This window comes from Cordyceps militaris (genome assembly GCF_000225605.1).
Source record: "Cordyceps militaris CM01 unplaced genomic scaffold CCM_S00007, whole genome shotgun sequence".
NCBI lineage: Eukaryota > Fungi > Ascomycota > Sordariomycetes > Hypocreales > Cordycipitaceae > Cordyceps > Cordyceps militaris.
This window is the reverse complement of record NW_006271975.1, coordinates 2,313,297-2,339,127: the sequence shown is the minus strand read 5'-3', so window position 1 is coordinate 2,339,127 and position 25,831 is coordinate 2,313,297. Positions and strand designations below refer to the sequence as shown.

General features: G+C 54.9%; 8 protein-coding genes across 8 annotated transcripts; 6 read left to right on the top strand and 2 right to left on the bottom strand.

Moving 5' to 3' along the window:
- Positions 1–32: 32 nt before the first annotated feature.
- CCM_08950 (uncharacterized protein) lies at positions 33–218 on the top strand (the record flags this gene model as incomplete). The annotated part of the gene is made up of 1 exon (XM_006674085.1): positions 33–218. The coding sequence occupies one exon, from the start codon at positions 33–35 to the stop codon at positions 216–218; it is 186 nt and encodes a 61-aa protein (XP_006674148.1).
- Positions 219–482: 264 nt separating this feature from the next.
- On the bottom strand, positions 483–1,662 carry CCM_08949 (mitochondrial phosphate carrier protein; the record flags this gene model as incomplete). The annotated part of the gene is made up of 3 exons (XM_006674084.1): positions 483–867; positions 926–1,345; positions 1,493–1,662. The coding sequence occupies 3 exons, from the start codon at positions 1,660–1,662 to the stop codon at positions 483–485; spliced, it is 975 nt and encodes a 324-aa protein (XP_006674147.1).
- Positions 1,663–4,489: 2,827 nt separating this feature from the next.
- On the top strand, positions 4,490–4,920 carry CCM_08948 (uncharacterized protein; the record flags this gene model as incomplete). The annotated part of the gene is made up of 3 exons (XM_006674083.1): positions 4,490–4,595; positions 4,656–4,830; positions 4,887–4,920. 3 exons carry the CDS (start codon positions 4,490–4,492, stop codon positions 4,918–4,920), a joined length of 315 nt encoding a protein of 104 aa, XP_006674146.1.
- A 1,092-nt stretch (positions 4,921–6,012) lies between these two features.
- On the top strand, positions 6,013–6,573 carry CCM_08947 (uncharacterized protein; the record flags this gene model as incomplete). The annotated part of the gene is made up of 1 exon (XM_006674082.1): positions 6,013–6,573. The coding sequence occupies one exon, from the start codon at positions 6,013–6,015 to the stop codon at positions 6,571–6,573; it is 561 nt and encodes a 186-aa protein (XP_006674145.1).
- Positions 6,574–7,478: 905 nt separating this feature from the next.
- CCM_08946 (zinc-binding alcohol dehydrogenase, putative) lies at positions 7,479–8,641 on the top strand (the record flags this gene model as incomplete). The annotated part of the gene is made up of 2 exons (XM_006674081.1): positions 7,479–7,652; positions 7,736–8,641. The coding sequence occupies 2 exons, from the start codon at positions 7,479–7,481 to the stop codon at positions 8,639–8,641; spliced, it is 1,080 nt and encodes a 359-aa protein (XP_006674144.1).
- Positions 8,642–13,524: 4,883 nt separating this feature from the next.
- Positions 13,525–15,776, top strand: CCM_08945 (uncharacterized protein; the record flags this gene model as incomplete). The annotated part of the gene is made up of 5 exons (XM_006674080.1): positions 13,525–13,590; positions 13,669–13,779; positions 13,814–13,882; positions 14,075–15,421; positions 15,483–15,776. 5 exons carry the CDS (start codon positions 13,525–13,527, stop codon positions 15,774–15,776), a joined length of 1,887 nt encoding a protein of 628 aa, XP_006674143.1.
- Positions 15,777–20,299: 4,523 nt separating this feature from the next.
- On the top strand, positions 20,300–22,564 carry CCM_08944 (ankyrin repeat-containing domain; the record flags this gene model as incomplete). Its single annotated transcript, XM_006674079.1, has 2 exons — positions 20,300–22,380; positions 22,408–22,564. The coding sequence occupies 2 exons, from the start codon at positions 20,300–20,302 to the stop codon at positions 22,562–22,564; spliced, it is 2,238 nt and encodes a 745-aa protein (XP_006674142.1).
- A 302-nt stretch (positions 22,565–22,866) lies between these two features.
- CCM_08943 (alpha/beta hydrolase, putative) lies at positions 22,867–24,486 on the bottom strand (the record flags this gene model as incomplete). Its single annotated transcript, XM_006674078.1, has 1 exon — positions 22,867–24,486. The coding sequence occupies one exon, from the start codon at positions 24,484–24,486 to the stop codon at positions 22,867–22,869; it is 1,620 nt and encodes a 539-aa protein (XP_006674141.1).
- Between the last annotated feature and the right edge of the window lie 1,345 nt (positions 24,487–25,831).

The window sequence follows — 25,831 nt, the reverse complement described above, 5'->3', positions numbered from 1 at the left end:
CGACCAGTCCTCTAAGCTCTAACACGTCTAGAATGTATCCCATCCCTCACACCAAAGGCCTCTTCTCGCTCTCTCATCCTGTTTCTCGTCAGGATCCGAAGCGGCGACAAAACATGAAAAAATCAAAAGTGTTGCGAAACCTTGCCGCAAATGTGGTTCCCATGCATGCCTCCCAGCAAGCTGACTATTTGTTGCTCGCCTTCTATATGCTCGTGTAGGTAAGAAAGCAGCCGCAGATAAGCGCGGCCCAGCGCTTGGGCACATGCTCAGAATCGTTTTGTCGTCCCCTTGAATTCTATCCTGGCCTGTTTCCATCGTCCACCACTCCATCTTTATACAAAGGAAAGTTTTTTTTATTTGGCGGTTTCGACCCGCCTGTGAGCGCACGCGAGGTGACGCAGCACATCATTGCGTCGCCTCCCGCATCATTAGCGCCTACTCGAAGTGAGGCATTCGAGATGGGCGGAGCATTCTGAAGTCGTTTATTTGGCAATCTCAACACCGCCGGTGGCACCGAGGGCCTTCTTGATCTCGCCGTAGATAGCGAACTGACCAGCGGTCAGGGTACCGACCATGACGAGACGGGCACCAACACCGGTGAAAGAACCCTTGACGCCGAGCTCCTTGGCAATCTTGATGAGACGCGAGGCAGTGCCCTCACCAGGGAGACCCTTGGTCTTGTTGACCTTGGAGAGCATGGTGTCGGCAGGCTGGGAAATGAGGGCGGCGGCGAAACCGGCCATGAGACCAGAGCCCAGGTTGACACCAGTCTGGGCAGCGGGGGAGAGGCTGTTCTTGTCAAGGGCGCGGAAAGCAGCCTCGGAGACCTTCTCGAAGACGACGAACTTGGCCATGGTGTAGGGGATCCTGGGTTTCATGTTAGCGTGCGCTCGGGCGACGGCGGCTGGGGGTTGTCGCAACTTACTGCTTGAACAGAATGGGTCCGAATCCAGCGTACATGGCGCCGATACCCTCGGTCTTGATCATCTTGCCCATACCGTCGATAAGACCCTTGGCAAAGGTGGGCTCGGAGACGAGACGGATACGGGTGGCCTCAAGGGGGCAGAGAGCAATATCGGCGAAGAACTCGGCAGCACCGGAAGAGGCGAGGTAGACGGCGGTACGGTTGTTGGAAGCAGTCTCGTAGCCAAGGGTGTTGATGGCCTGCTGCTTGAAGAACTCGTAACCACCGAACTTGAAGGCACCCTGGAGGAAGTAACCGGCAAAGGTAGGGCCGACACCAGTGAGGAGAGCGCCAGCACCCTCGCTCTGGACAACCTGGCGGAAGCCGCCAATCATGCCACGGTTGTAGGTAGCGGGGTCAAGCTGGATGCGGGTCTTGACGCTGTGAAGGGAAGCAAGTTAGTCAATTGACCGATTTGGTGCGGCGATTGTTATGCCGCGATGCGCGACAATTGAGCCCGGACGACCGGACCAGCCAGGGGCAAATCCGATCGCGCGGTAGCGACGCCGACGAGAGCAGGTCACTTACACATCGACGGGAGTCAGGGCGCCGTGGGTGACGGAGCAGCAGATGGCGCCAGCAAGAGCGAAGCGGGAGTAGAGGGCGAGGCCGCTCAGCTTCTGAGGCTCGGCAGCCTTGACATTCTGGACAACGGCGTCGAGCTTAGTCGAGCCGGTGGATTTCGCGTCGGAGGCCATTGTTGACTTTGTGAGGGGGTATTATTCGATGAATAGGAAGACGACAGAGTGGAGAGATGAAAAAGGGTCGAAGCCGTGGGAAAATCACAGGATTGGAAACAGGTGGAGGGTGCTTGGAGGAGGAAAGAAGGGAAAGAATGCGTTTCGGGTTTGAGAGACTTTTTTTTTCTCGCTCGAGGTCGGGCTAACAAGGTTGGCCAGCGGATGCCGACCCGCACTCAGGAACAACTTTAGGGGCTGTCAGGCACTAAACAAGGCACTAAGAGAAAATTTACAGCGTCTCGCTCGGGAACACTCGGGTCACTTGATTGGTGCACCGGAAGCCTGTGTCTGGCCCGTGCGCTCCCGCTGCTCTACATCATTGTCGCTAGGTTTGCGCTTGACATTCGGGGAGTCCGCAGCTAACTATTTGATAACTTGATGAGAAGTAGGTATTTTCCGAACAACTAGACAAGGCTTCATTGCAAATATAGTTGGTTGTTCTCCTGTTTCAATCAGGCAAACGGAGTCTCGGCGCCTTCCCATTCCAGGTGCTTGCTCCTTGACATTCAGGTACGTACCTTGGGCGGCTTTGCGCCGGCTTTACACCGGCTATCTACAAGTAAGCCAGTCGGCGGCTCCGTTCAGGAAACGTGTAGCGCCTCACAGGTTTGCTCACAACCATGTCAAGTCTGACACATTCAACTACCTCTCCGTACATACAAAAGAAATTATCAATATATAACACAAAATTCATTTGCGACATTGCATCTGGCCTTTCGTTGTCCCCGCCCCTTGCCAAGCTGAGAGGCTCCTTTTCCTACCTCCAAAACTACCTCCAAACAACTTGCGTCGTACTATACGTACCCTGTAGCATCTTGGTCTTGGGTTAACGCCCTTCGATATGAGCACCAACAGCATGGACTGGCGATGCACAGCATTCTCACGCCATATTTGAGCGTGGTGTGTCCAGCGGCTATTGTTCCGCTGCGTCTCCCATGCTGGCAACCCAGCGATGGCAAAGTACAGTGCTTGTTCCTATCAGTCTACATCAACAAGCTTGTGCCTTGACACACGTGAGATATTCCAACCCATTACTGGGAGAAAAAGACGCTCTGATACTATTCACGGGTGGTTTATCTCAAATGAAGCTATAGTGCTCAGTTACCATGTTGGCGGCCAGACGTTTCCAATCCACGATGCATGCAGCAAAAAGACAGTCATGCCCATCGGCTACGCCCAAACCATGGCCTTGAATCTACGCTCAACCTGCAAGAAGCCGACCACCGCGTCATATGATGTGTCCGATGCAAATCGAATGGATGGCACAATTGTTGAACGAGCTGATCTCTGCCCCTACCAGGCAGGCATGCGATGGAATTTTTGGCGTAGGCCAAGCCCTTCATGCCACCTCAGAGGAGCGACAGTGAAGGAGACAGAAGCGAGCGAGCTCTTTATCTAGGAGACAAAAAGAAGGCGTTACTAGAACCAATTTCGTGACGCCAGGGAGCCCGACATGGCCGCTGGGTGCGTTTGAGCAAAAGGAGATGTACAGGAGGACGGACGAGAACACGGGATGAAACAGAATCCCGACTTGGCATCTGCACATGCAGGCCAACTAGACACTATTTCTCGCAGAACGGGAAGCAGAAACAGACTGCTAAGTCCACGACCTTGCTGCAGGCGGCTGCAGCTGCACGAGCAGGCGGACTATCACTTCTTGGAATGGCGTTATTTTTCAGCAGGGCGAATTGGAGCTCATTCCAAACGGAATCCCGCGATGCACACATTATATCTGCAATGTAGATGCAAGTTCATGCAGAGCTTGCCCTTGTCGTCTCAAGGGCCAGGGATGGGTCCAAGTGCCATGTGCCTTGGTTCTGCGACGCCGGCAGCGGATTGCAAACTGGGAAAGCAGACCGCCGTGCAATATAACAGTCTCAAGCTTGTCGCTCCGAAATCCACAGTTCAGCCCTACACTGGTTAAGACGCCAGTTGTTAGAATCCATCGTCCCATAACCTCCGCGCGCTGCATCTATCTCTAACACTGGAGCTATTCTATGATGATGTACTTCTCTCGGCTCCTTACCACTGTTACATACTCGCTATCATCACCTTGGCCGACTTACAAGCCGATGCTGAAGCTGATAGCCGTTTCGGCTAGACGAACTCCGATACCTGCTTCGCGACTGATCGGCAAACCACACTGGAGGCAGCAGCCAACGACTTCTGTCACGCGGGCAGCGGCTGCTTCATCGGATATGGGCCCTTCTGCATCTTCAGCGATGCAGTTCATTGCTCTTGCATGGTCTCTTTTCTGCAGATCCGACACGACAAAGTTGCCATGGCTAACATTCGGGATCTCCTCTAGCGATGCAGTGTGGCAGACTTGCAAGCCTTGACCAATAGTTTCAGTCGTCCTTTTTGACTGCGCCGTCATGTTAAGTTGGGGAGGAGAGCCAGTCTTAGATAGTAGTGGTCGGGCAATCGGCACAATATTCATCTCATCATGTACGTGGTCCGCGATGTGACAGGCTGGCTTTCACATACATAGATCTGCATGATTCAACTCCACTGTTGGACAGAAGCCAAGAATTGCCCAGGCCACGAGCCGAACCTACCTCCCTCAAACTGCCGAAGTAAATCATGCAGACGAGTGTTGAAAGAGGTAGCCTTGGATGCCCAATTACCAGCACAGAAGAGTACTGCCCTTCATTCATATTTATATGCGCCAAACCCCGAGACAATCCTTGATCCTTCAGCATCGCCTTCTTTTTCGTCTCCAGCCACAACACTATAGTTCATCAACGTATCTTGACCCGTGATCGAGTTCAACGGCTTCGTCAAGATGAAGATTTCTGCCGTGGGCGTCGCCCTCTGCATCAACACCGCCGTCTTGGCCCAATGGACCTGTGACCCGGGCTTCCAATGTGGCGCTACAATTATACACCGTGGTGCGCCGCGGCATCCCATTGAGGATCTTTCCGTCAGCCGATACTAACGAATGTATATAGATGACAGCGCCTTTTGGGTTCAGACATTGAAGGACGCTGAAACGCGCGTTGGAAGAAGAGGCCGGGACCCTCTGTGGGATCTGTTTCGATGCAACGGTAATCGTACGGCCTCATTCGTGCAGTCTTGCATTGGACGATGTCTCTATGGCGGGCCTGGGAGGGACAGATGTGAAGGGTGAGTCTCCTTGAGCCTTCGGAATCTCTACGGTAACTAATAAAAGGCAAATGTAGGGAACTTTTGAAATCAGAGACTCCTGACGAGTAGTGGTGCTGTGATTCGTCTCCTGGTGACTTTATGGTGGAGGAGGGGGCCTTGGTCGTTGTATGGAGTTCTCCGCGGGAGTTTAAGCTCGGCCGGCCATCAGAGGGTTCCTTCCTGTCCAGTGCTTTATTCGCTTGGCTAATTGAACGTACCCGAATCGCGGGGTTCTAGCCTATGAGCTTGCTTCAGAGTCCTAAAGATGGTGTATATTGTCCTGCAGGCGGGAGTTGACACTTTTGCACTGGAAGAGGCTATTCAGGTTCGAGACACAGCCACCGCCAGTCCAAATCTTGGTCCGATTTCCTCTCATATTCGGCATAGAAGACGCGTGAATAATAGCGTATAGTCTATATGTAGTTCTTCCTAGTTATATGCTGTATGCCTAGCTGTACTGACCAAGTGAGAAGGCAGCGAATCACGGTATTGTTCCCGCAGTGAGTGATTGTATACGGCCGGCGAGCGCGCATAAAGCTTGGCTACAAGTGAGTATCAGACCAGAAAAGAACCATGACAGAAATATGGCTCTGTTGGCGAATGCAAGCTCGCATGCGACCAGCGGTTCGAAAGTGGACTGGGAATGGCTTGAGATGACACCATGACCAGCCGAAACGTGCAGTTTTGGAAAAATGTCAACTTGGTCGTCTGACAAATGACAGACGGTCTATTGAAAAATTAGAGCATGTAGTAAAGACATAAAAAGTGCTCCAGATTTTGGCCGGAAACGCGGCAGCCTTGCGCAGAATACCGTGGATAAACCGTCACGCCGACGAGCTATGCCTAAATCCAACCTTGCACTCTACACTGTGCCTGGCACTAACCGACTTGAACGCGTCATGCATCCACGATACAAAGTTATTCTAGAATATCCACTATCCTCAACCGCTGACGCGCACATCTTGTCCTTCATTCATTAGTCGTCGGTTGCTTCTTCGAGGGTCACTGTGAGGCGGGCGTCTGTACCGCCACGACTACCCCGCAGAAACTGCCAATAAAACCCAAAGGCAGCTCTCACCACTTTTCGTCGCCCAACTTCCCGCCAACCTGCCTCTCGCAACCGACTCAACGCCCCCCGCTGGCCCAGGAGCCGCCGCCAACATGATCTCCAGCGTCCGATCTACCGGCCACCCGTTCCCCAACGCGCGGGCGCTGCAGCCGGCGCCAGAAACCCCCGACAGTGCCGACGCCGAGCTCACAACCGAGTACGCCATCGGCGACCGCCTGCTGACCGTCTGCCTGACCATCTTCATCTTCCGCGGCGAGCCCGATGCCTACTACAACCGGCACGTGCTGCTCTACTTTTCCTCGCCCGACGACCCGACCATGTTCGAGACGGTACACGCGCAGCGCCAGGACGCGCACGCGCCCTGGAACGTCTACCACCTGCACGCCAAGACGGACTGGTCCGAACCGTCCAACTATCATGCACACGTCAACGCCGGCGCCGTGCTGGTCCGTGGTGATGCCCTCATGATGCCGGTCGCGGCGGTCGCGGCGACGGATGTCACGGGCAAGCACGCGGACGGCGGATGGAACTGTCAGAATTTTGTCCTCGAGGGGCTGCAGACGCTCGTGCGGCTGGGCTTGCAGACGCAGGACTGGTATGACGCGGTCGAAGAGGAGCTTTTGGACAAGATCATCGAAGGCGCTGTCGGGTGATTGCTGCAGCTGAGTACGGTCGTACTTGTAATGGCCACATCGAAGAAATCGATTTGAGCGCCTCAACAACTCCTGACACAATTTGGGTTGAGGGAGGACACACTGCTTGACCGCCATCCGATCTTCGCACCGCCTTCCTAGGCCTTCGGCTAGCTGGCGAACAACTAGCACCACTAGTCGAACGATGACACCTATCGTTTACGGTTGGGCTGCAACGGCTAGATGATTAATGATTAATTGGCAGGAGGTGATTCCGTAAGTCCGCCCAAACAAGTCGTCCCACGCAACGCAATCAGCCAGCCACGGTTGATGCAACAGGGCTTTTAAACTCCGCATGCCCACCACCACTTAACCCCCGATTTTTTGTTCATTTATTTCGTCAACCGCCGCGGCATATTCTTAGAGTTGGTAATCAGGTAGACAAAAATTGAGAAAAGATTGCCCCTTCAAGTTCCGTGGCACCGGTAAGTCCGAACGCCCACAAGTGGTGATGGGACCAGCGGACTCCTGGCACCTTGCATATCGCCGAAACAAGCTGGACTCTGTCTTCCTCTGTCTTCGCTTCGATGTTGTCATGGCTGCCCCCGATGGACTTAAATTGGGGGTCGTCGGCGATAACGTTGCGCCGTGATTGGCCTACCTGATCGGCCGCCCGATGCGTTTTGGCACTAAGTTGAAGTGGGAGAGCAGCTAGAGAGCTTCGACGGGACTCAATGATATCACCGCCACACTGGTTTTGAGTTTTTGCGATTGCAGAAATGAGACGATATAAAAGGGAAGCTGGTAAGCTCTCTAGCTTTGCTCCTAACTCTTCATCTCACACCTTTTCTTAACTCCTTTGCTTCATACACAAGGAATTCACTTTCACACCCAGTCTATAACACACGACTTATACACTCTTCACAATGGCGACCGACTACAAGTTTGAGGGCTGGTTGGGCGAGGACGCCGGGTCCGTCAACGGCAAGATGGTCTGGAAGGAGTTTGAGCCTAAGAAGTGGGAAGAGAACGACATCGACATCAAGATTACACACTCTGGCATCTGCGGATCCGACCTGCACACTCTGCGCTCCGGCTGGGTGAGTTTGCGACCATGCTCGAAGAACTTGAGCTATCCCCGCGCAACCGTCTAGTTTAACAGCCGACACTAACGTTTACTTAGGGTGCCACCCCGTACCCCTGCGTCGTCGGCCACGAAATCGTCGGCACCGCCGTCCGCGTCGGCTCCAAGGCCGAAGGTGGCATCAAAGTCGGCGACACCGTCGGCGTCGGCGCCCAGTCCGACTCGTGCCTGGGCCGCGGCAAGAAGGACTGCGCCCCTTGCAAGGAGAATGAAGAGCCGTACTGCATCAACGGCGGCGTCAACACCTACGGCTCGATCCACTACAACGGCGACAAGGCGTATGGCGGCTACGCGCTGTATCATCGGGCCCCGTCGCACTTCGTCTTTAAGATCCCCGACGGGCTCGCGCCCGAGTACGCGGCGCCGATGCTCTGCGGCGGCGTCACCGTGTACTCGCCGCTCAGACACTGGGGCGTCGGCCCCGGCAAAAAGGTCGCCATTGCGGGTGTCGGCGGCCTCGGCCACTTTGCCGTGCTCTTTGCCAAGGCGCTCGGCGCCGACGAGGTTGTGGGCATCTCGCGCAAGGCGGCCAAGCGCAAGGAGGCCATGTCTCTCGGCTGCGACGACTACATTGCGACCGACGACGACAAGGACTGGGCCAAGCACAATGCGAACCGCTTCGACGTCATCATCTCGACCGTGTCGTCGGCCAAGATGCCCATCGGGGACTACCTCGAGACGCTGGCGCTGGACGGCAGCATGGTGCAGGTCGGCGCGCCCGAGGAGCCCATCCCGGTGCCCATGTTCTCGCTGCTCAAGGGCCGCCGCAGCCTCGCGGGGTCGGCGATTGGCAGCCCCAAGGTCATTCGCGAGATGCTCCAGTTCGCGGCCGACAAGAAGATTAAGCCGTTTGTGGAGAAGAGGCCCATGTCGGACGCGAACCAGGCCATCATCGATATGGAGGATGGCAAGGCCCGCTTCCGCTATGTCTTGGTCAACGAATAAAAGGTGCAAGGCAAGGGGGACACCCAACGAGCAATGCCATGTAATACTTTGATGTAGTAGAGGAGTTGGGGGCGTGAGGGTTGATATAGACTAGTGTTTTGCAGAATTTGATGATTGCTCTTCGTCATGCCAACTTGCGAAGCGTTTGTGATAGTGACGTTCATTCATATCAACCAACTTGGTGACAATCACGTACATGATAAATCAAAACTGTAGCTCACCACCTGGTATGGTACCGCTCTCTCCAGCAACAACAGTGCTGCGTAGTTCCACCAGACAGTCTGTACTTCAATCCCAGAGCGGCCAGTTCAGCTTGCACTGCTGCATGTGCAGGTCTGCGGTGTTGACTGTGAGCTAACCTGTGCCAAGATTCAGTCTGCATGGGGTGCAGTGCTGGTATCCTCACAATCAGCACGCACTGCAATCAACATGCAAAGGTGCATGGTCAATCAAAACGCCGAGCTGCATGATGAATCAGAACGCACCAATCTGTACACCTCAATATCTGGCTCGCTGAGGATACACAGCAGATCAATAGAGCCACCGCGGCACATATTGGGCCGCGCATGTGCATTCCGTCCTTTTCGACCAGAGCAGAGACACACAACATGCCCAGCCTCTCGGCCATATTGGATCAGCAACCAGCCCAGGCAACACACTGGCGAAGACTATGCGGCCACTGCCGCACCGCCCAGAAGAGTGTCTTAGGCGAACAATTTCAAGCAGCTGGGCTGGATCCATGATGAGGATTGCATGCAGGATTCAAGTCGGACAAGAGTGGCGATACTTACCAGGTCGACGGGGGGCTGGCACGGCATCATGAGCAGGTGGCGGGCAGCTAGCAAGCTGGGCCATGCAGGTTCCAAGAACGGCATTGGGAGAAATCGTTGCCGCTATACCAGACGAGATTTCCAAGGTACGGCTGCGACGCTGTGGGTTACTTATGCATACGAAGCCGCCGATGACTAGTTCTGGCGTCGCAAGGCGCAGACCCAAGAGTGGATGGAGAGGGCTGGAAACCCGGAGCTCAGCTGCGGAGCCACGGGAGGTTGCGACGGCGCGAGAGGTGGGTGTAGGAAACGAGATAGTTATTGGGATGGAAGAAGGAAAGATGTCTGGAACAGACGGCCTGCTGAGTGCGAGAATGGTCAACGTAGGACTGTGTCGTACAGAGCACATGGCGCGGCTGATGATGGACTGCTTTATGGTTCTGGCGGAGTGGCAAACCGGCAAGAGCGGGAGCGAACGAGACATGGCAACTGTTGGTAACCCAATATTTCACACCTTGACTCGATCAAGTGTAAGCAAAGAGTGGCAAAGTTGAAGTCTAATAACTGGTAGCGTTTGAAACAGGCCACTCATGAACACGGCCTTGTGGTCCATGACATCTGATGATGAACATGTGAAGACGGAGTCCCGTTCGTTCCGCTGTCACGACCGGAGCTGGCCATGGTTAAAGTTTGGGCCGCCATCGCATAGTTTTCCCAGCATAAAGTTCTCGCTGTGTTATGCCTTATGCGCCTCCGACGTCTAGTTACAAGACCAGCCCTGTGGCCGTGTGTCCAGCAGCCCAAACTAACCTGTACCGGGAAAGAAGGTTGCCGAAGACACAAGAAGAAAATAGAATGGCTGAGCAAAAAAGTTGGGAGAGCTGACGTCGTACGATTTGCTCAAGATCGTCGCCGGCCTATACAGGGCTGCATTGTATACCCATCCGTGCGCTGGTTGTGTGTGTGGCAGAGGGCGTTGGCCGGGATATGTCCATTTACGAGAGGACCAGCCAGCCACGGCATTTTTTGATTGGCAAAAATCTGACAGAATAAAGAAAGAGTCGGAATTACTGAATATTAGAATAGCAGCGACAAAGGACACGGAGATTGGCAGTTAATACCAGAGGCCGTCGAATGGCCGTCGGCCAAGTGGCACAGCGTCTCGCAAGCCCCGTGTACGCTCCCTCCGAACCTACACCGCATGGCAGACAATGCTGCAGCAACGCATCACACGCGGGGGGGCAACGGCAGCGGACAAGAAGGAATTGCAAGGCTGGGGTTTTTTTCTTGGGGTATGACAGTGACAACGGGCAATGCAGTAGATATTACGGATAACTACTCGCACACCCATTGCCCATCGTGGCCGTGTAAGAGGGCAGAGACAACAACTACGCTACACCCACATCCTCTATGCTGCAACACTTTTTTGTATCCGAATCTCTTTTTGAATCTCGTGTGAAAATGACATCAGGCATCTGTACGATGAGTTTTTTTTCTTCTTCTTTTCTTTTACGAGGAGCTAATGCCCGTCAACTTTTCGGCGTGCATTAGGGCGAGTGCTTTTTGGTGGTGTGTGTGGCTGGTGATTGGCCTTGTGAAAACATGCATGAATAAGAAAGTGGCTCACAACTGGGGCTGGGCTGGACTTGTTCGTATTCATGTACCACGTATCTGCAGGCACCGACTCCATACCACCAACAAAGTTCCTCAACCCATCCTGCTGTCCAGCTTGGCTTGGACTTGGCCCAGCGAGGTTGTCCATCCGTATCCAAGACCAGGAATCATTTCGCGATGGCTACTGACCAAAAGGGCCCGTTTCTTTTCCAAGCCTTCGCTGTCTAAAACATCCACAACGGCACCACTTTCATCGTTGGCAAACAGGGATTTTTGTCGGTCGAAAAAAGAAGGATCCAGAATATCGGCCGGGGACGGGCCAAGAAGAACGAAAATAGCTTCTTCGATGACTCTTCCATGACGATTTTGAGGATGGAGATACAAAAGGAAAGATGGTTGAAAGCTGAGTTGCTCAGAGGAGAGGTGGGCGTCGTGGGCTGACAAAAGGTTTTATTCCCGCGACTTGACCACCGGCCCGCGCCATGCAGTCACCAAGCATCGAAAAGCCAGTAAAAAAGAAAACAACTCTAAAAGAAAAAAAACAGAGGCGAGCGAAAAAAACAGAACAGACTTGGGCATGCAAAAAGTCAGTGGTTGTGGTGTCACTTCAGCCCTGCCAGCGCAGCACCCCTCCACGCTACAATTATGCCGGAACGAGATGGATGGTAGCTGCACCCGACAGGCAGGAAACGATGGTTAATAGGCAGTTGTTCTATTTACTTGGTTTCAACTCGTACAAAGGCTGGCCACACACACACATCGTTCCACCATGTTTTTACGCTGGCTGGCTAGCCGGCAGGGTTGTATATTAACGATGAGCAACCACACCGACGTTTCATGGTTGATTACTCCCACGGGATGCCAATCCCGACTCAGCCAGCCGCCCTGCTGCCACTCCCCCCCCCCGTTGGAAACGACGTGTTCAGCTTGTGAAAAGCGAGAGCTAACTTATTAGACAGACGGTCGTTCAATAACGCACAATCGCGATAGCGGCCTAAAATGACTAGCAGGAGAGCCCCCCCCCGAGCTGCTAAAAAAAGACACAGCCCGGCACCGGGCGGTTATGTACTACCGGGTGGGAGGTTTGTGGGCGGCAAAATTTTATTATGGGTGGATTGAGTGAATGAAATCCCAATCCACAGGGGAGAGTAACAACGGAACTAATACCGGTCATATCAAGAGCAGGACAATGTTCATATTGGACTATGTGCGTTACCGACGGCTTGCTGCTGGGGAACCAAGCTGCCAAGCAGACGCCGCTGCATGAAGCAATGAGGTGGTGGTGGGACAAACGTCATTGCGGCCGGCAAAACCCACATGCGGCTCCTACTTGTAAGCGAGAATAAACAAGATGCAAGAACAATGGAACCATCTCTTTACTAATAAGTAACTAGTTACCAGCAGAGAGCGCGAATGGCAACACGAGGAACAAAAGAAAATGGTTGGTGGCCATGCTTGGGCCACACACAACACTAGTTACTGCAGGAAGACGAACACTGTAACGTTAGCATTCGGCGCATCAGCAAACAACAAAGGGCAGCAAATCGTTCAAACAACCCCGTTACCTTATTGTATCCTACAGGCTACCATTGATTCAGTGTGGTTACGGAAAAGAAAAAATCAAGACGAAAAAGTGGAAAACGTGAGTGCATGTTTCTTTTTGAACCATAGTCTCGCTTGGGTCTCTCCTGGCCACTGACAAGCCGCCCAGCTTGCATGATCATCATCGCCAACGCACCAAGACGGAGCAACCATCCGGCATACGGGGGGTTGTACTGTATTGCGGAGTACTGAGGGTCCCATCTCCATCTCGAATTTTCGTAAGCGGCAGCACCGGCTTCTCGCCAAGACCAGGCACCACGAGTCCACGACCAAGTTGAACTGCGATGACACCGCCTGGCAAGGCCAGTGCTTCGATGTATTGTTTTTAGCCCCAGCGCCCAACTTGTCGATACGAAGGCTTTATTAGTCACTTGTTGTGTAACGAATCAAGGACGAGGAAGCCGGGGAGCAAACTCATCTGTGCAGATTGGTTGTTTAAAATTACATGGCTAATTCACCGGCTCATATTTGCCTGATGTTGCACGGCGGCGGTGCAATTGACAAGGTGCTCGGCGCTTTGTCTGCAACAAGCTGCCATGACCACAGTCCCAGCCATTCATCTTCCCAGCCATCATAGAAAAAAAGGTATGTTGCTGGATGACCAAGGCGCGCTGCAGGACCCCTAGCCCATCGCTGCTGGTGAAACAAAGAAGCAAAAGAAACAATGGAACCAGTCGCTGTCAGTGAACCACTGAAGCGCTGAAGTTCCTGTTCTGGTAGTTGCAAGGGCTGGGGCAAGACATACTGGGGCAAGACATGCTGGGGCAGCCACCGACTCTATTTTTTCTCTTGCCGCTATTACAACAACAGGTGAGAAGTTGCTGGCCAACCATTTCTGCTGAAATCACCCACCAAGCGAAAGGGGGGCGTGCCCCAGGACCCAGTAGATAGTCCAAGATGGACGTCAGGGCGCCACGGCCTCCGGCTTCTAACAACCAGTCTCTTTCGGATCGCAAGGGGGGTGTGCGTCTTTTTCCCTTTCACGAGCCCCCCGGCCATTTCTCGCAAGGCTATTTTTACAGGCTGGGGTGTGTCTAAAAGCCGGGCTCGTATTGTGGCATGGGCGGCTGGGGATCCATATTGGGAACCACCACGGGGGGCTTCCTTGTTGAATGCTGCGTTTACGCCCAGTCGTCAGTCCCATCTCTCCCGGTCAGTGGAGAGACGCAGATTTGAAGAGTGAAAGCCGGACAAGGATCCTGCCATCAGGCAAACGGGCGCCAACAACTCACCATTGTCCGTGGTCTGCTGGCCGGTCCGGGGGCGTGTGACTGCACGGCGAACAGACGTATAAGGACCCCCAACCCTTCCTCCTCGTCCGTCCTTCCAAGCAAACCCCATCTCTTCAACCTTTCTGCTTTTTCCGTACCCAAACAAACGGCAACTTGTTTTTATTTCCTGTCCTTCGTTCCTCCTACACATTCGCTTTTTCTTCTTGACGATGAAGACTACCGTCGCCCTCTCGGCCCTGGCCGCCGCCGTTGGCGTCCAGGCCTGGACCTACCCCGACTGCGAGCATGACGGCTGCTACCGCAACCTCATTGACAAGCGGTACGCCGGCGAGGCGCCGGCTTTCTGCATCGGCTGGATCGGGGGCATCACCACGGACGCGGCGGCGATCCCGACTCAGTACCGCGGCTGCCCCGGCGTGTCGGCGCTGTCGTCGGCGTGCTCGTGCGTTGCTTACACGGCTACGCATACCACGACTACTAGCCTCTCGACGAGCACTCCCCCTCCGGTGACGACCACCACGACTCCTCCGGTGACGACGAGCACGCCTCCTCCTGTTACTACCACCAGCACTACTACGACGACTGCCGTCACCACCTCGTCCCAGTCTCATGTCACCAGCAGCAGCAGCACCAGCACCAGCACGGCTCCTCCTACCACCAGCTCCTCCGTCGTGACCACCAGCTCGGTTCCTCCTACCACCAGCTCCTCCGTCGTGACCACCAGCTCGGTTCCTCCTACCACCAGCTCCTCCGTCGTGACCACCAGCTCGGTCCCTCCCACCACCAGCTCGGTCCCTCCCACCACCAGCACACCCGTCACCACCAAGACGGAGACGTCGACCTCTACCATTCCCACCACTTCCTCCGGCGTTAGCACCTCGACTCCCCCGGGCACCACCACCTCGTCCGAGTCTCACGTCACGACCAGCACCAGCACGGCCGTCACCACGCAGCCGCCTACCACCAGATGGACCACGTCTACCTTTTACACCACGTCCACGCACACCATCACGCACTGCCCGCCCGAGGTCACCAGCTGCCCGGCATCGTCGACCGTGACTGTGACAAGCACCATCCCCGTGTCGACCACCGTCTGCCCCATTACCAGCACCGAGGAGCCCACTACGACCAAGACGGCCGTTACCACGCCGCCGCCTGCCTCGACCACCCAGTGGACCACGTCGACCATCTTCACTACCACGACCCAGACGATTACCAAGTGCGCGCCCGAGGTCCCCAGCTGCCCGGCGTCGTCGACCGTGACTGTGACGAGCACCATTTCCGTCTCCACCACCATCTGCCCCGTGACTAGCACCCAGGCGCCTCCTCCTCCTGGCTCGTCGACTCAGGTTCCTCCTCCTCCTGGCTCGTCGACTCAGGTTCCTCCTCCTCCTGGCTCGTCGACCCAGGCTCCTCCTCCTCCTGGTACTTCCAGCCAGGCTCCTCCTCCTCCCGGCTCCTCCAGCCAGGCTCCTCCTCCCCCCGCCTCTTCTGGCTGCCCTCCCGGCCAGACTCCCGGCCCCAACGGCAGCTGCGTCACCCCGCCCAAGTCTTCGACTCAGGTTCCTCCTCCCCCGGGGCACATCTACCCAGGCTCCTCCTCCCCCGGGCACATCTACCCAGGCTCCTCCTCCCCCGGGCACCTCTACCCAGGCTCCTCCTCCTCCCGGCTCCTCCAGCCAGGCTCCTCCTCCTCCTCCCGCTTCTTCCGGGTGCCCTCCCGGCCAGACTCCCGGTCCTAACGGCGGCTGCGTTGCGCCCCCTCCTCCCACCACGCAGCCTCCCGCCGTCACCACCACCACGCGTCCTCCCACGGTCCCTACCCACACCGCGCCTCCCGTGGTCACTGCCGCCGCTGGCCGCTTTGGCATCGAGGCTGCTGTTGTCGCCGTTGGTGTTGCCGCTGCTCTGTTCTAATTGACCAGAAAAGAACCACATTCATTTAATTTTACGACATTTGGGGGAAAACAATGCGATTTAATTTGACTTTTTTATTTATTTACTTTGATCTGGTTTGATAGAGCCAGAGTATTTGATTCCCGGTGAAGGGAGCATCAGTGCATTTTGTACATTTTTGTACATTTGGATACTCGTGGATATCGTTTTATTTTTTTTTCGTTTCATCTAGAAAGGATAGGAACTAGTTGCGACCGAGACGCATATCTGCTGCATGTGCGCTTGGAAGAGTTATGGACAGGCCGATTGCAATAATTAGCCACATAATATATTCTCTTTTTTTTTCACTACTGGATTGGGCTTTTGTCTATCCAATTTTGCCAATTTTGTTTTGGTAATCATGACCCCTTGTTCCTGACGATCCCCCAGGCGCCATGTGGATGGGTTCATGGTTGTGCCAGAAGCGCCAACAATCTTACCTGCTGATGAAACAAAATCTGTACTCTGTCAAAATCGAACTAGCCTGGGGGGAGAGGAGGGTGGGGTGGTCCCCTTTTTCGGCACCACGCCAAGAGTGGCAAGTCCAAAAGCCCCAAAAGGTCCCGCGTAGAGACGCAGGGGCTGCGGAAAAAGGTCAAGCTTGACAGAAAAGACAAACAGAAGGACCGAGTAATAAAGAAGTTCATTGACTATACTTGGTGTGGTTCTACTCCGTACTTTGAGACCCTATCCAAGTGTTGGGTTGCACAGATCGCTTGGTTGACATCTAGTTACGCCCGTGCTTTCTCTCTTTGAGCCACAGACGAGGAAGTATCTGAGCGGTCTTTCTGCACCCCATTGATTGCTTTCATCGACGCGCAGATCAATGTCAAAAGAAGGCGTGGCTGCTGGTCGCCCTGTCCGGAGAAGGGACCCAGCATCAAGTCGGCCTGGCTTGGTCGCCGCCACCCCCCCTGCATCGTGCATGCGGGACGCACTCTGCTTCTTTTTTTCTTTTTCTTTTTTTGCTTTGGCCCGAGCTTCGCAGGGTGCAGCAAACGACTGTCACAGACAGCAAGCAGTGCAGATGATGCGTCGGGTGCGCACAGATCGCAGATGCAAAGGCCACCACAATCAGCGGCGGGGCGGGTCAAGCAAAAAGTTGCGATAACTAGACAGCCAGAAAGGAAGTCAAAACATTACCGAGTGAACCGAGGTGAAGGATATGGGTTGCAGCGCGATACGCCCGTTCTGGTGGAGGGTGTGTGAGCAAGACCGACGGAAGCCCAAAAGCCTGGTCAGTTACTAAGTGAACTAGTCAGGGGAAAGCTGAAGAGAAACTTGTCGCCGCTTTAACAGCCCAGTGACAATGAAATGCCGGGGGGGGGGGCTTTTTTCCCCAGTTTTTGTCGTCCGAACAAACCCATGCGCCCGCTGCCTTGCTCGGATATTTGATCATTTGATTCACGATTCATCGTCTTTATTGCATTCCTGACAAAAGGGTCTGATGTCCGGATATGGTCCATTCCTGCTGTGGGAGAATGGAGAGAGACACAAGAGATGCGCTCAGCCCGATTAGGCAACACTGTGACTGATGCTCATGACGTGACTGGCTGTTTCAGAAGTCTCTTGGTGCCCACCGGTTGGCTGGTGTGGAACCTCTTTGTTTCTTCTGGTGTCCAGTGACGTGGCTGGTTTGCCGCCCACACTGGAGACAATGGATGCGCTGCAAAAGAGAGAAGAGCCACACCACACTGGAGATTTGAGTGGGTAACAAGACCGAAATGCCAGGAAAGCAGATGGAAGAACGCCATTCTATAAAGTCCGGGGTTCTAGAAACAAGAAAATGGCTCAAGAGTGATGGCGCTGATTTGTTATTGGCCTACACCTCTGGGTTAGCGGGCACCGCTGGGGCTGGACGCTCATCTCGTACTACAAACCAGTGATCAAATCAACTCTTTTGTTTTGAACATGGGGAAATCTATCCGTAGACTGAGTTAAATGAGCGTCGAGCCGATCGAGGTGTCAGGTACCGGGATGGCTAAGCCAACTTGAGCAGCGGGCGCCAAATGACTGACATGACTGTTCGTCTCAGCAGTTATTAGCGCCGATGACGAGCGGGCGCTTGCACGCAGGATACTCGAGATACACCCCGCTCCATCATTCAGCAGCCGGAATAAGTTGCTCGGCGTGATTATAGAGCGGAAAAATGCCGCCACTCCGGAGCCATTCTGTCATTCGATTTTGACACTTCATCAATCGTCACTGACTCGCCGTCGCTTGGCTTGCAAAGTTTTTCCTCTTGGTTAGCGGGGAGGTGGGTGGATGACAAGGTTGCCTACTACCTGTATGTAGCCAAAACATGTGAGATAAAATGTACCTGCGCATGTCGTGGAGAAAAATATGAACAAGAACAAGAGTGAGGCCAATGGGAAGCCTCTCGGATTGGGTGCATAAATCGCGATAAACTCTAACTCTGCTCTAGCGCTCGGTTGAGTTGGTAGGCGATGTTTCAAATCCAGAGCTTGAGCGTTTTTTGTCGTGGGCCAATGGCTAGGACGGGCATGAGGCGTTATACTCTCTTTGGGCAACTAGCCTTTCTAGCCGGTAGCGTTTTCTTCTTTTTGCTCATCAGCTCGGTGAGCCACCGTGTTAGAATTCGGTGGCGACGGAGCCAGTGGACCGGACAAACCACGGAATCCGTTGTTGGTCGTGGCATTTGCCCGAACAGAAGTCGGGTCAGAGCGGCCAGTGAATTTTGAGGCAACGGTATTTGAGTTCCGACAAAGCATAGGGGATGTAAAGAGAAGGGCCTTGAAATTATTAGCATGAAGGATCGACTGTCACTTTTCATGAGCGGTTTTCTTGACCCGCGCAATATTGGTGCAGATGGTGCAGGTGTAAAAATTCTTGTCGAGCGACCATAGCCTTCACAAGTAGTGCACACATCTCTGCAGGCGGCTGTGAGCGGTCAACAAACTGGAAAAATACAGGGATGGAAGGCACATTCAACATTCACTGACTCCGATCCATTCCTGTTGTCTCATAAAGACAACCATGAAAAAAAAGTAACGGGAACCCAATATGTTGTATATGGTGCTGTGTGCATCTATCATTGTGGCGGAGTATCTGTGGTTAGTCTGCTGGCTCAATTGAGATGGCTTGTAGATAATACGCACGGCAGCCAAAACATGAGGCTGTGCAAATCAATAAAAGGCTAGAACCGCACCTGATGCAATCACCAGCCATGCCACAAAATTCCCAGCTGCTTGTGGCTTTAACGGGGGAATGAGGCTGAGCAGTTGGGTTGCGGTGGCTCAGCTGCCCGGCCGAGTTGTCAACTTGGTGGTTGAGGAGAAGGTTGTCAACTTGGTGGTTGAGGAGAAGTAGTGTTGGAAGCTGGCTTTGGTGCATCCGGGACGGGAAATGGATTAACTGATGGTCAGGAACCGTCGCGGATGATGGATTCCTGGGCTGTGCATTTTATCGGTTTCGCGTGGAGTCGACCTGATATTTGCTCGTTTGCTCCCGCTTCCGAGATCAATCGTGTTGCCCAGGCCGGCCGGTCGTGGGGGCTCGAACACCTCTGCGTGGATGATGCCAAGTCGCGGGACAGCTTGGGCTCCGATTGGGCTTGTTAGATGCCGTGGGCAAGCGTAAAGTAGCATCGTGATGGTGGTGAGGGGAAATGCCTTGAGGCCATAATTCATAATTCCCGGCCGGCAGGCCCATTGAGCCACAGCCAAACCACCCAGAGCCAGAGCAACCAGCTGGCGGAACTTGCAGACACAACTCCAATGGGAAGGAGCTCTGTTTGCACCAGCTTTTAGAGCCGTCTGCCGCCGTTTGCGCGACGCTCTACTACCTACTTACTAACCTACCCCATCCTTGTCTTCAGTACCGGATCGCAGGCCTCCAGCATCAGCACAATCATCATCACGACTGATCTGTAGCCTTGCTTTCTGCCTCATCTCAGCCTCATCAATGCTGTGCCGTTACCAGTATGGCTCGCCGGACGCCTCGCCGCCTTCAGAGGCCTACCGGCTCACTAGCTGGCTGCCGCTGCCCCACCACTCGCTCCTTATGATGTGGCTGTGCTCTCGCGGCAGACTGCCAGGCACCTCCACCACAGTGATGTGACGGCCGTCGCCAACAACATCACCAACGAATCTTTATGACGCCCATGTTGCGTTCCTCTTCAAACCGCTACAGTCACCGTTCTTGCGACAACCTTGAGCCCATTTCGGGCCGCTCCATCATGCGCCCGCCCTTCGCTCCTAGTTGCCCCGGTTGGCCCCCAACAGGCCTCCCAGCTCGCTTTGCCCGCCATAAGCAAAGGCATCGCCGTCGTTCGCATGGCAGCTCCCTTGCGCCTAGAACGCCTTTTGGTTTAAATACTAGCACAAGCCCTGATTAAGTCATCCATATAGGTTTCTCCTTTTATCTTTCCTCATTCATCACGGTTCAACGGCTTGTTCCTTGACCTTGACTGAGCAGTTTCACCAAAGTCCGCACTTACACCAAACCAAACTCAACCAACACTTACACGCAACAAGTCTTCAACTATGACACCACCCTCACTGCCCAGCCTCGACATCCCGCCCGATATCGCTACACCGATAGACTTCAATACCTCGCCAAAACTCTCTCGGTCACCTTCTGCTCATGGTCTCAACGCCGCCACAGGCCGTCCTGCCAAATGGACCCCGTTTCACCTGGTCAAAATGGCCTGCCTTTACGTCTACACCAACCTGCCTCTCCAAAAAATCATCGACGTGGTCCACCACAAGTCGCCTCTTGGAAGCCAAACCCCCGGAACCGATTCTGCGAATAAAAATCTCAACGTCTTGCTCGACAAGGAGCCTCGATGGATCCACCCCAGGACCCTTGAGGACATGGGCCAACGGCTCGAGCAGCTTGCCCTCTCACCCTCTCAAATGTCCTCCCAGTCTAGCGATAGTTCATCCTGTCGTGCTTGGTCCGATCCACCTGCGTCAAACCTTCTACATACTCCCCTCAAGACCCAGGGTAACGTCAGCCCCACGGCGTTGGACGTACCCCATCACTCCATGGACTCTTGGAGTGCTCCAACATCACCAGTAGCTTCTTACTACGGCCGGGTCAAGTGGTCACCCCCTCAACAAGGTCTTACAGCCCGGAAATATGTTACCGATGCCAAAGAGGAAACGGAACGAGAGCTATTTGCACCTTACCTGCGCCGGGCCACTGTGACATCCTCTTCGACAGCCACGTCGGCGTCCTCCCTCAGGTCGGTGTTGGCAGAGTACAGCTCACCCTACCGCGCCGTTGTCAAAAGACTTATGCGACAAATTCCCCGCTTCTCACAACGTTCGAGGCACACGTCACCCATCTCTGAGGCCAATTCAACAGTCATGGACTGGCTAAACGATGAGGTGGCCCCAGCTGCATACGATGGTTCACCCTTCCCCCTACCAGGCGACTTTCTCAAAGTTGATCAATACGTACAACAACCAGATATGCTTGACCAGCATCGCAGATACTGTCTGCTATCTGATGCCGATGAGTTACGACAAGCGCCTGCCAGCGCGTTACCTTGGGTGACGCCTAGTGGCCTGACGGAAAAAGGCTCGCACATCCTCGCAGGCCTCGTTTCTGAATTTTCCGAGTCAGACTTTTCCGACATGGATGTCTTTGGTAATACATTGTTGCATTTTGTCGCCGCTCGGGACACCGGTCTGATGTCATTTTACAACATCCTCATACATCCGAAAGCCAGTGATATACTGCAAACGGTCAACTCGGCCGGTCAGTCGTTTCTTCATGTCATGCACCAGGACACTATGAACAACAAAAGTTTTGTGAGCTGGCTAGTCTCCGAAGTGAGGCAATCGATGGACATTTACGCCCAAGACCACTATGGCCGCAACTTTTTCCACATGCTACGAACCAGTGGCGTCAGCCAGACGGTGTTACAGGAGATACTCGAGCCAAATGACGCCGTAACGTGGAACACTCGCGATGCGTTTGGGAGTAAACCATATCTATACACTTCCGAATCAGCTCACATGGTGTTCAATTTGTCATCGGACTCGATTCCATCACTCGCTAGCGCTTCTGTTCCCGTCGAGAATAGAGCCATTGCCGCGCAAAGACAACTCGTGACTTTTGTTGGCAGGGCAATCAACGAGGATCCCGCCGCGGAGTATTCGCAGGGACGCAATGGTCTTCATTGCCTTGCCGCCGCAAACTTGAGCATGGTACCTGGAACAATATCCTCGGACACAGCCGATAGCACACCTAGCCCAGCAACAGCCGGTGGTGCCACAATGAACGGCAGACGTCGCACTAGCGGTGGTAACAAGAGAGAAACGGACTCATCAGAGGCTCGCTTGAAAGTGCGCCTCAAATCGCTCAAGGAGCTTCTCGACTCGGGTGTCAGAGCCAATGCCTACGACAATAACGGCAACACTCCGCTGATGGCGTTTGCTGCACAGCTTCTCGAAGACGGTGATTATAAGATTGGTCCGGAGATTCTTACAACACTCATCAATAGCGGTGGAGATGTCAACGCACGTAACCGCGCTGGCGAAACCGCGCTGCACATTGCCGTCCGGTGCGGACGCAAGCTCGCTGCCAGGACACTGGTCAACGCGGGAGCCAATGTGTACGCACGAGATGCCGCGGGCCGCAGTGTACTGGGTGCCGCAGATGCCAAGATTATGGCATTGAGCGGCAACTGCCCGGGCGAGTATGCCCGCTTGATGGCGTGCCGGGCGTGGCTGAGCGGGCAGAAAGGCGGTGCCGTACAGAACCCAACCGTGCTGCAAGAATGGGGACGTCGAGCATGACCAGAGCTTCCTCTGTCTGTCTAACACTGTCAAACACTTTGGTCTCTGTTGACGTTTCTGTTCTTTACTGTCTTGTTTTCATTCGCGTTGTTTCTTTTTATTTCTGACTTTGTTTGCGGACATGTCGTATATATTATCTTGTCCATGTTCTACGCGTTGTATGAGTTGATTCATGGGAAGGGTATTGGACAGAACCTTGGGATACATGGGTCGGAGTTACTGCCTTTATAACATTTGCATCTATAGAGTTGCTTTCATGACAGATAAATCCAAATGTACACACATTGCTTTTATCGAGACAGTCAGACAAAGTCCTTGATAGCATCCCAAAAACCGTCTGCTTTCTCACACATGGGCAGGTGTCCCGTCCGCGGCACTACCCGCAACTCGGCGCCGTTTTCACCCACAAGCCCTTTGAAACCGTCCATGGCTTTCACCAAGACACCCTTGCCATCGGCCTCGCCGGCGACCATCAGGGCTGGAACCTTGCACGCCGGCATCTCTGCGCGCATGTCGTAGTCCCAGAGCGCGGTGCAGCTGTGCGCGAAGCCTTCCACATCATTGGCGGTCACAATCTCCGTCATCCACGCGGCCGTCTCGGCCGGCGTGTCCGGATGGAACCACCGAGCGACCGTCTGGCCTGCCAGCGCGGCCATGCCGCCGCTCCGGGCGACGGCGATGCGGTCCCGCCACGCCTGCGTGTTGGACGCGGCGGCGGCGCAATTGAAGTCGGCGGCGACGAAGCGGCCGACGCGCGCGGGATGCGTGAGCGCGTAGCGGAGCGCCGTGGCGCCGCCCATGGACACGCCGATGACGCAGGCGAACTGTTCGATGCGCAGGGCGGTGCGCAGCGCCTCGAGGTCGGCGGCCAGGTCGGCGAGCGTGGCGGCGACGGGCGGCTGCGGGACGGCGTGCCGTCCGCGCGTGTCGTAGCGCAGCACGCGCAGGTCTGGACGGTGCTTGGTGAGGAGGGCGACGAGCGGATCCCACATGCTGTACGACGTGAGGAGCGAGTTGCTGAGGACGACGACCGGCGCGTCGGGCGCGGGGTTGCCTTGGAGGTGGTACGGGATGAGAAGCCCGTCGGCGGCGGTGATGCGCGACGTGATGGAGGTGGCGGTGGTGCAGAGTGTGTTGTCGGCTGAGGTGAAGTCGGCGGAGACGGTCGGGGGCAAGTGCGCAAGGGAGTGCAGGTCCCGGGAGGCGGGGCCGAAGACGTAGAAGAGGGAAAAGGTCTGCCGGGATTTGGAGGCGACGTATTTGTCAAAGACGGCGGTGCGGCGCGGCGTGTCCATGGAAGCGGCGTGCACGGGGCCGCCGAGGCCGTTGGTGGGCGCGTAGTCGTGCAGGCAAAAGTATGTCGTCTTGTCGGCCTCTTGGAGCGGCGACGTCTTGAAGAGGCGGCTGCGGAGCCACCCGGGGACCTTGGCCAGCATCTCAACATGCTCCTCCGTGTACCAGGCCTGATATGCGTCTCCGGCGGCCGGGTCCTCTGTGAGGGAGATTTCCACGGCGACGGTGACGATGCCCGCGGCCTCGGCGTCGGACAAGCTCTCAATGGGCTGGAACTCGTCCGCGGCTTTGGTGTGCAGCAGGTCGTAAAAGGCGCGTCGGACGTCGACTTGGGCAATGGTGGCGGCCTCGCGCGGGGAGCGGTTCGCGCGCAGCGTGGTGTAGGTGGGCGTGGCGAGGAGCGGCATGTGGCGGACGTCGTAGACGGCCATGAAGGCAGGGGTGGAGGTGGAGGAGTAGCGCAGGCCGTTGGAGAAGATGGAAGGGATGGAGAGGCGGGTTGGGCCGTGCTCGTTGTTGTACCACTCGTGGAAGTGGAAGAGGTCGAGGCCGGGCTGCGGCTGCGGCTGCATCGTCACGTAGAGGATGCCGGGCGCGGCGGCGGCCGAGGTGGTGGTGGTGGTGGTCATGGTGGGTGATGTCATGCGGGGGAGGGGCAGAGATGCTGAGGAAATGTTGGAGGGTGGGAAGAAGAAACAGGGTGAATAGAGGAGGAATGAAAAAGAAAAGAAAGGAGCCAGAATTGTGAGAGATTGAAACGTTGGCGGGATTTTACGGCTTCACTTCACGGATAAATGTTAGACGGGTCGTAGTTTTAGCGCCGTCTCCATCTCCATCTCGGCAGTCTTGTCGGGAAGTGAAGCGGCGGCGGCGGCGGGCGATCCACACCGGGCTCGGGATGGGCCTGACCGGGGGAGCCGGGTAGGACGAAGATTGCTCATCTGCGATTGAATCAATACTTTCCTTTTCTTCATTATTTTAGCCAGATGTAATGTGACGCGGAAACCGGGACGGGAACAAGCTCTCTTGATTCACCAGGTTACTGATGCATGTAGCCGGGCGTATGCTACTACCCGCACGACAGACGGCAGAGGAAGGAAGAAGCAAACCTGCCATTCCTTGCGCGCATGACTGGACTGTGACCTGTGACGAGTCTCCCATTTTTTGAACGATTTTTCTGACCAGAGTGGCGATGACCAGACTACCTATTCATTCACCGCTGGACGCCCTCTTCTCTCAGTGTTGCGTTTGCACCACCTAGCAACTACCAGCAACAATAGGGGTCACAAATAACCCCTGGTGAATCGTGGCACAAATGCGATGATCAAGATATAGGGAGAATGCTGCATGTGAATTTGCAGCGCAGTCCCAGGCCAGCGCACCAGAAGCTGCTGTGAATCGTGGAGCTGCGCGGCGATTGGGTGGGCTGTTGTGATAGTGGGATTAGTTTTTTTTTTTGGTGGCAAGCCAGCAGTCTCAGAACATCAGCCCGTTGTTTGTGTGTATCCTTGGGCAGCGGGAACCAGCGCCCTGCGATTTCCTACATAAACGAGGAAAAGTCTGGCGAAAAAAAAAAGAGAAATTCTTTCTCTTTCATCCATTCTTTCCCTTCCCCTCATTGCTGACTTATTGTACTGACAAGTGGTGGCACAAGAAATCAAGAGGCCAACGCGCCGCAAACGGACCCTCTTTGCCTATCACCACCACACAAACACACACGCACGCACAACATCATGGAGGTTTTTCTCCGCGGCGTCCCCAAGGACCTCGCCGATGACACCCTCCGCCACGAGCTGCTCCCCCTCATGAACAAGCTCGCTATTGAGGACTGGTCCTGCGACAAGCCCAAGAAGAAGACGCAAGCCTGGCTGACCTTTCTCCGCCCCGATGACGGCACGCGCTTCCTCGCGCGCCATGGCAAGAGCATCGCGCCCACGCAGCCGCGCTCCGAGGCCGCCACCGCCGCCGCCACCG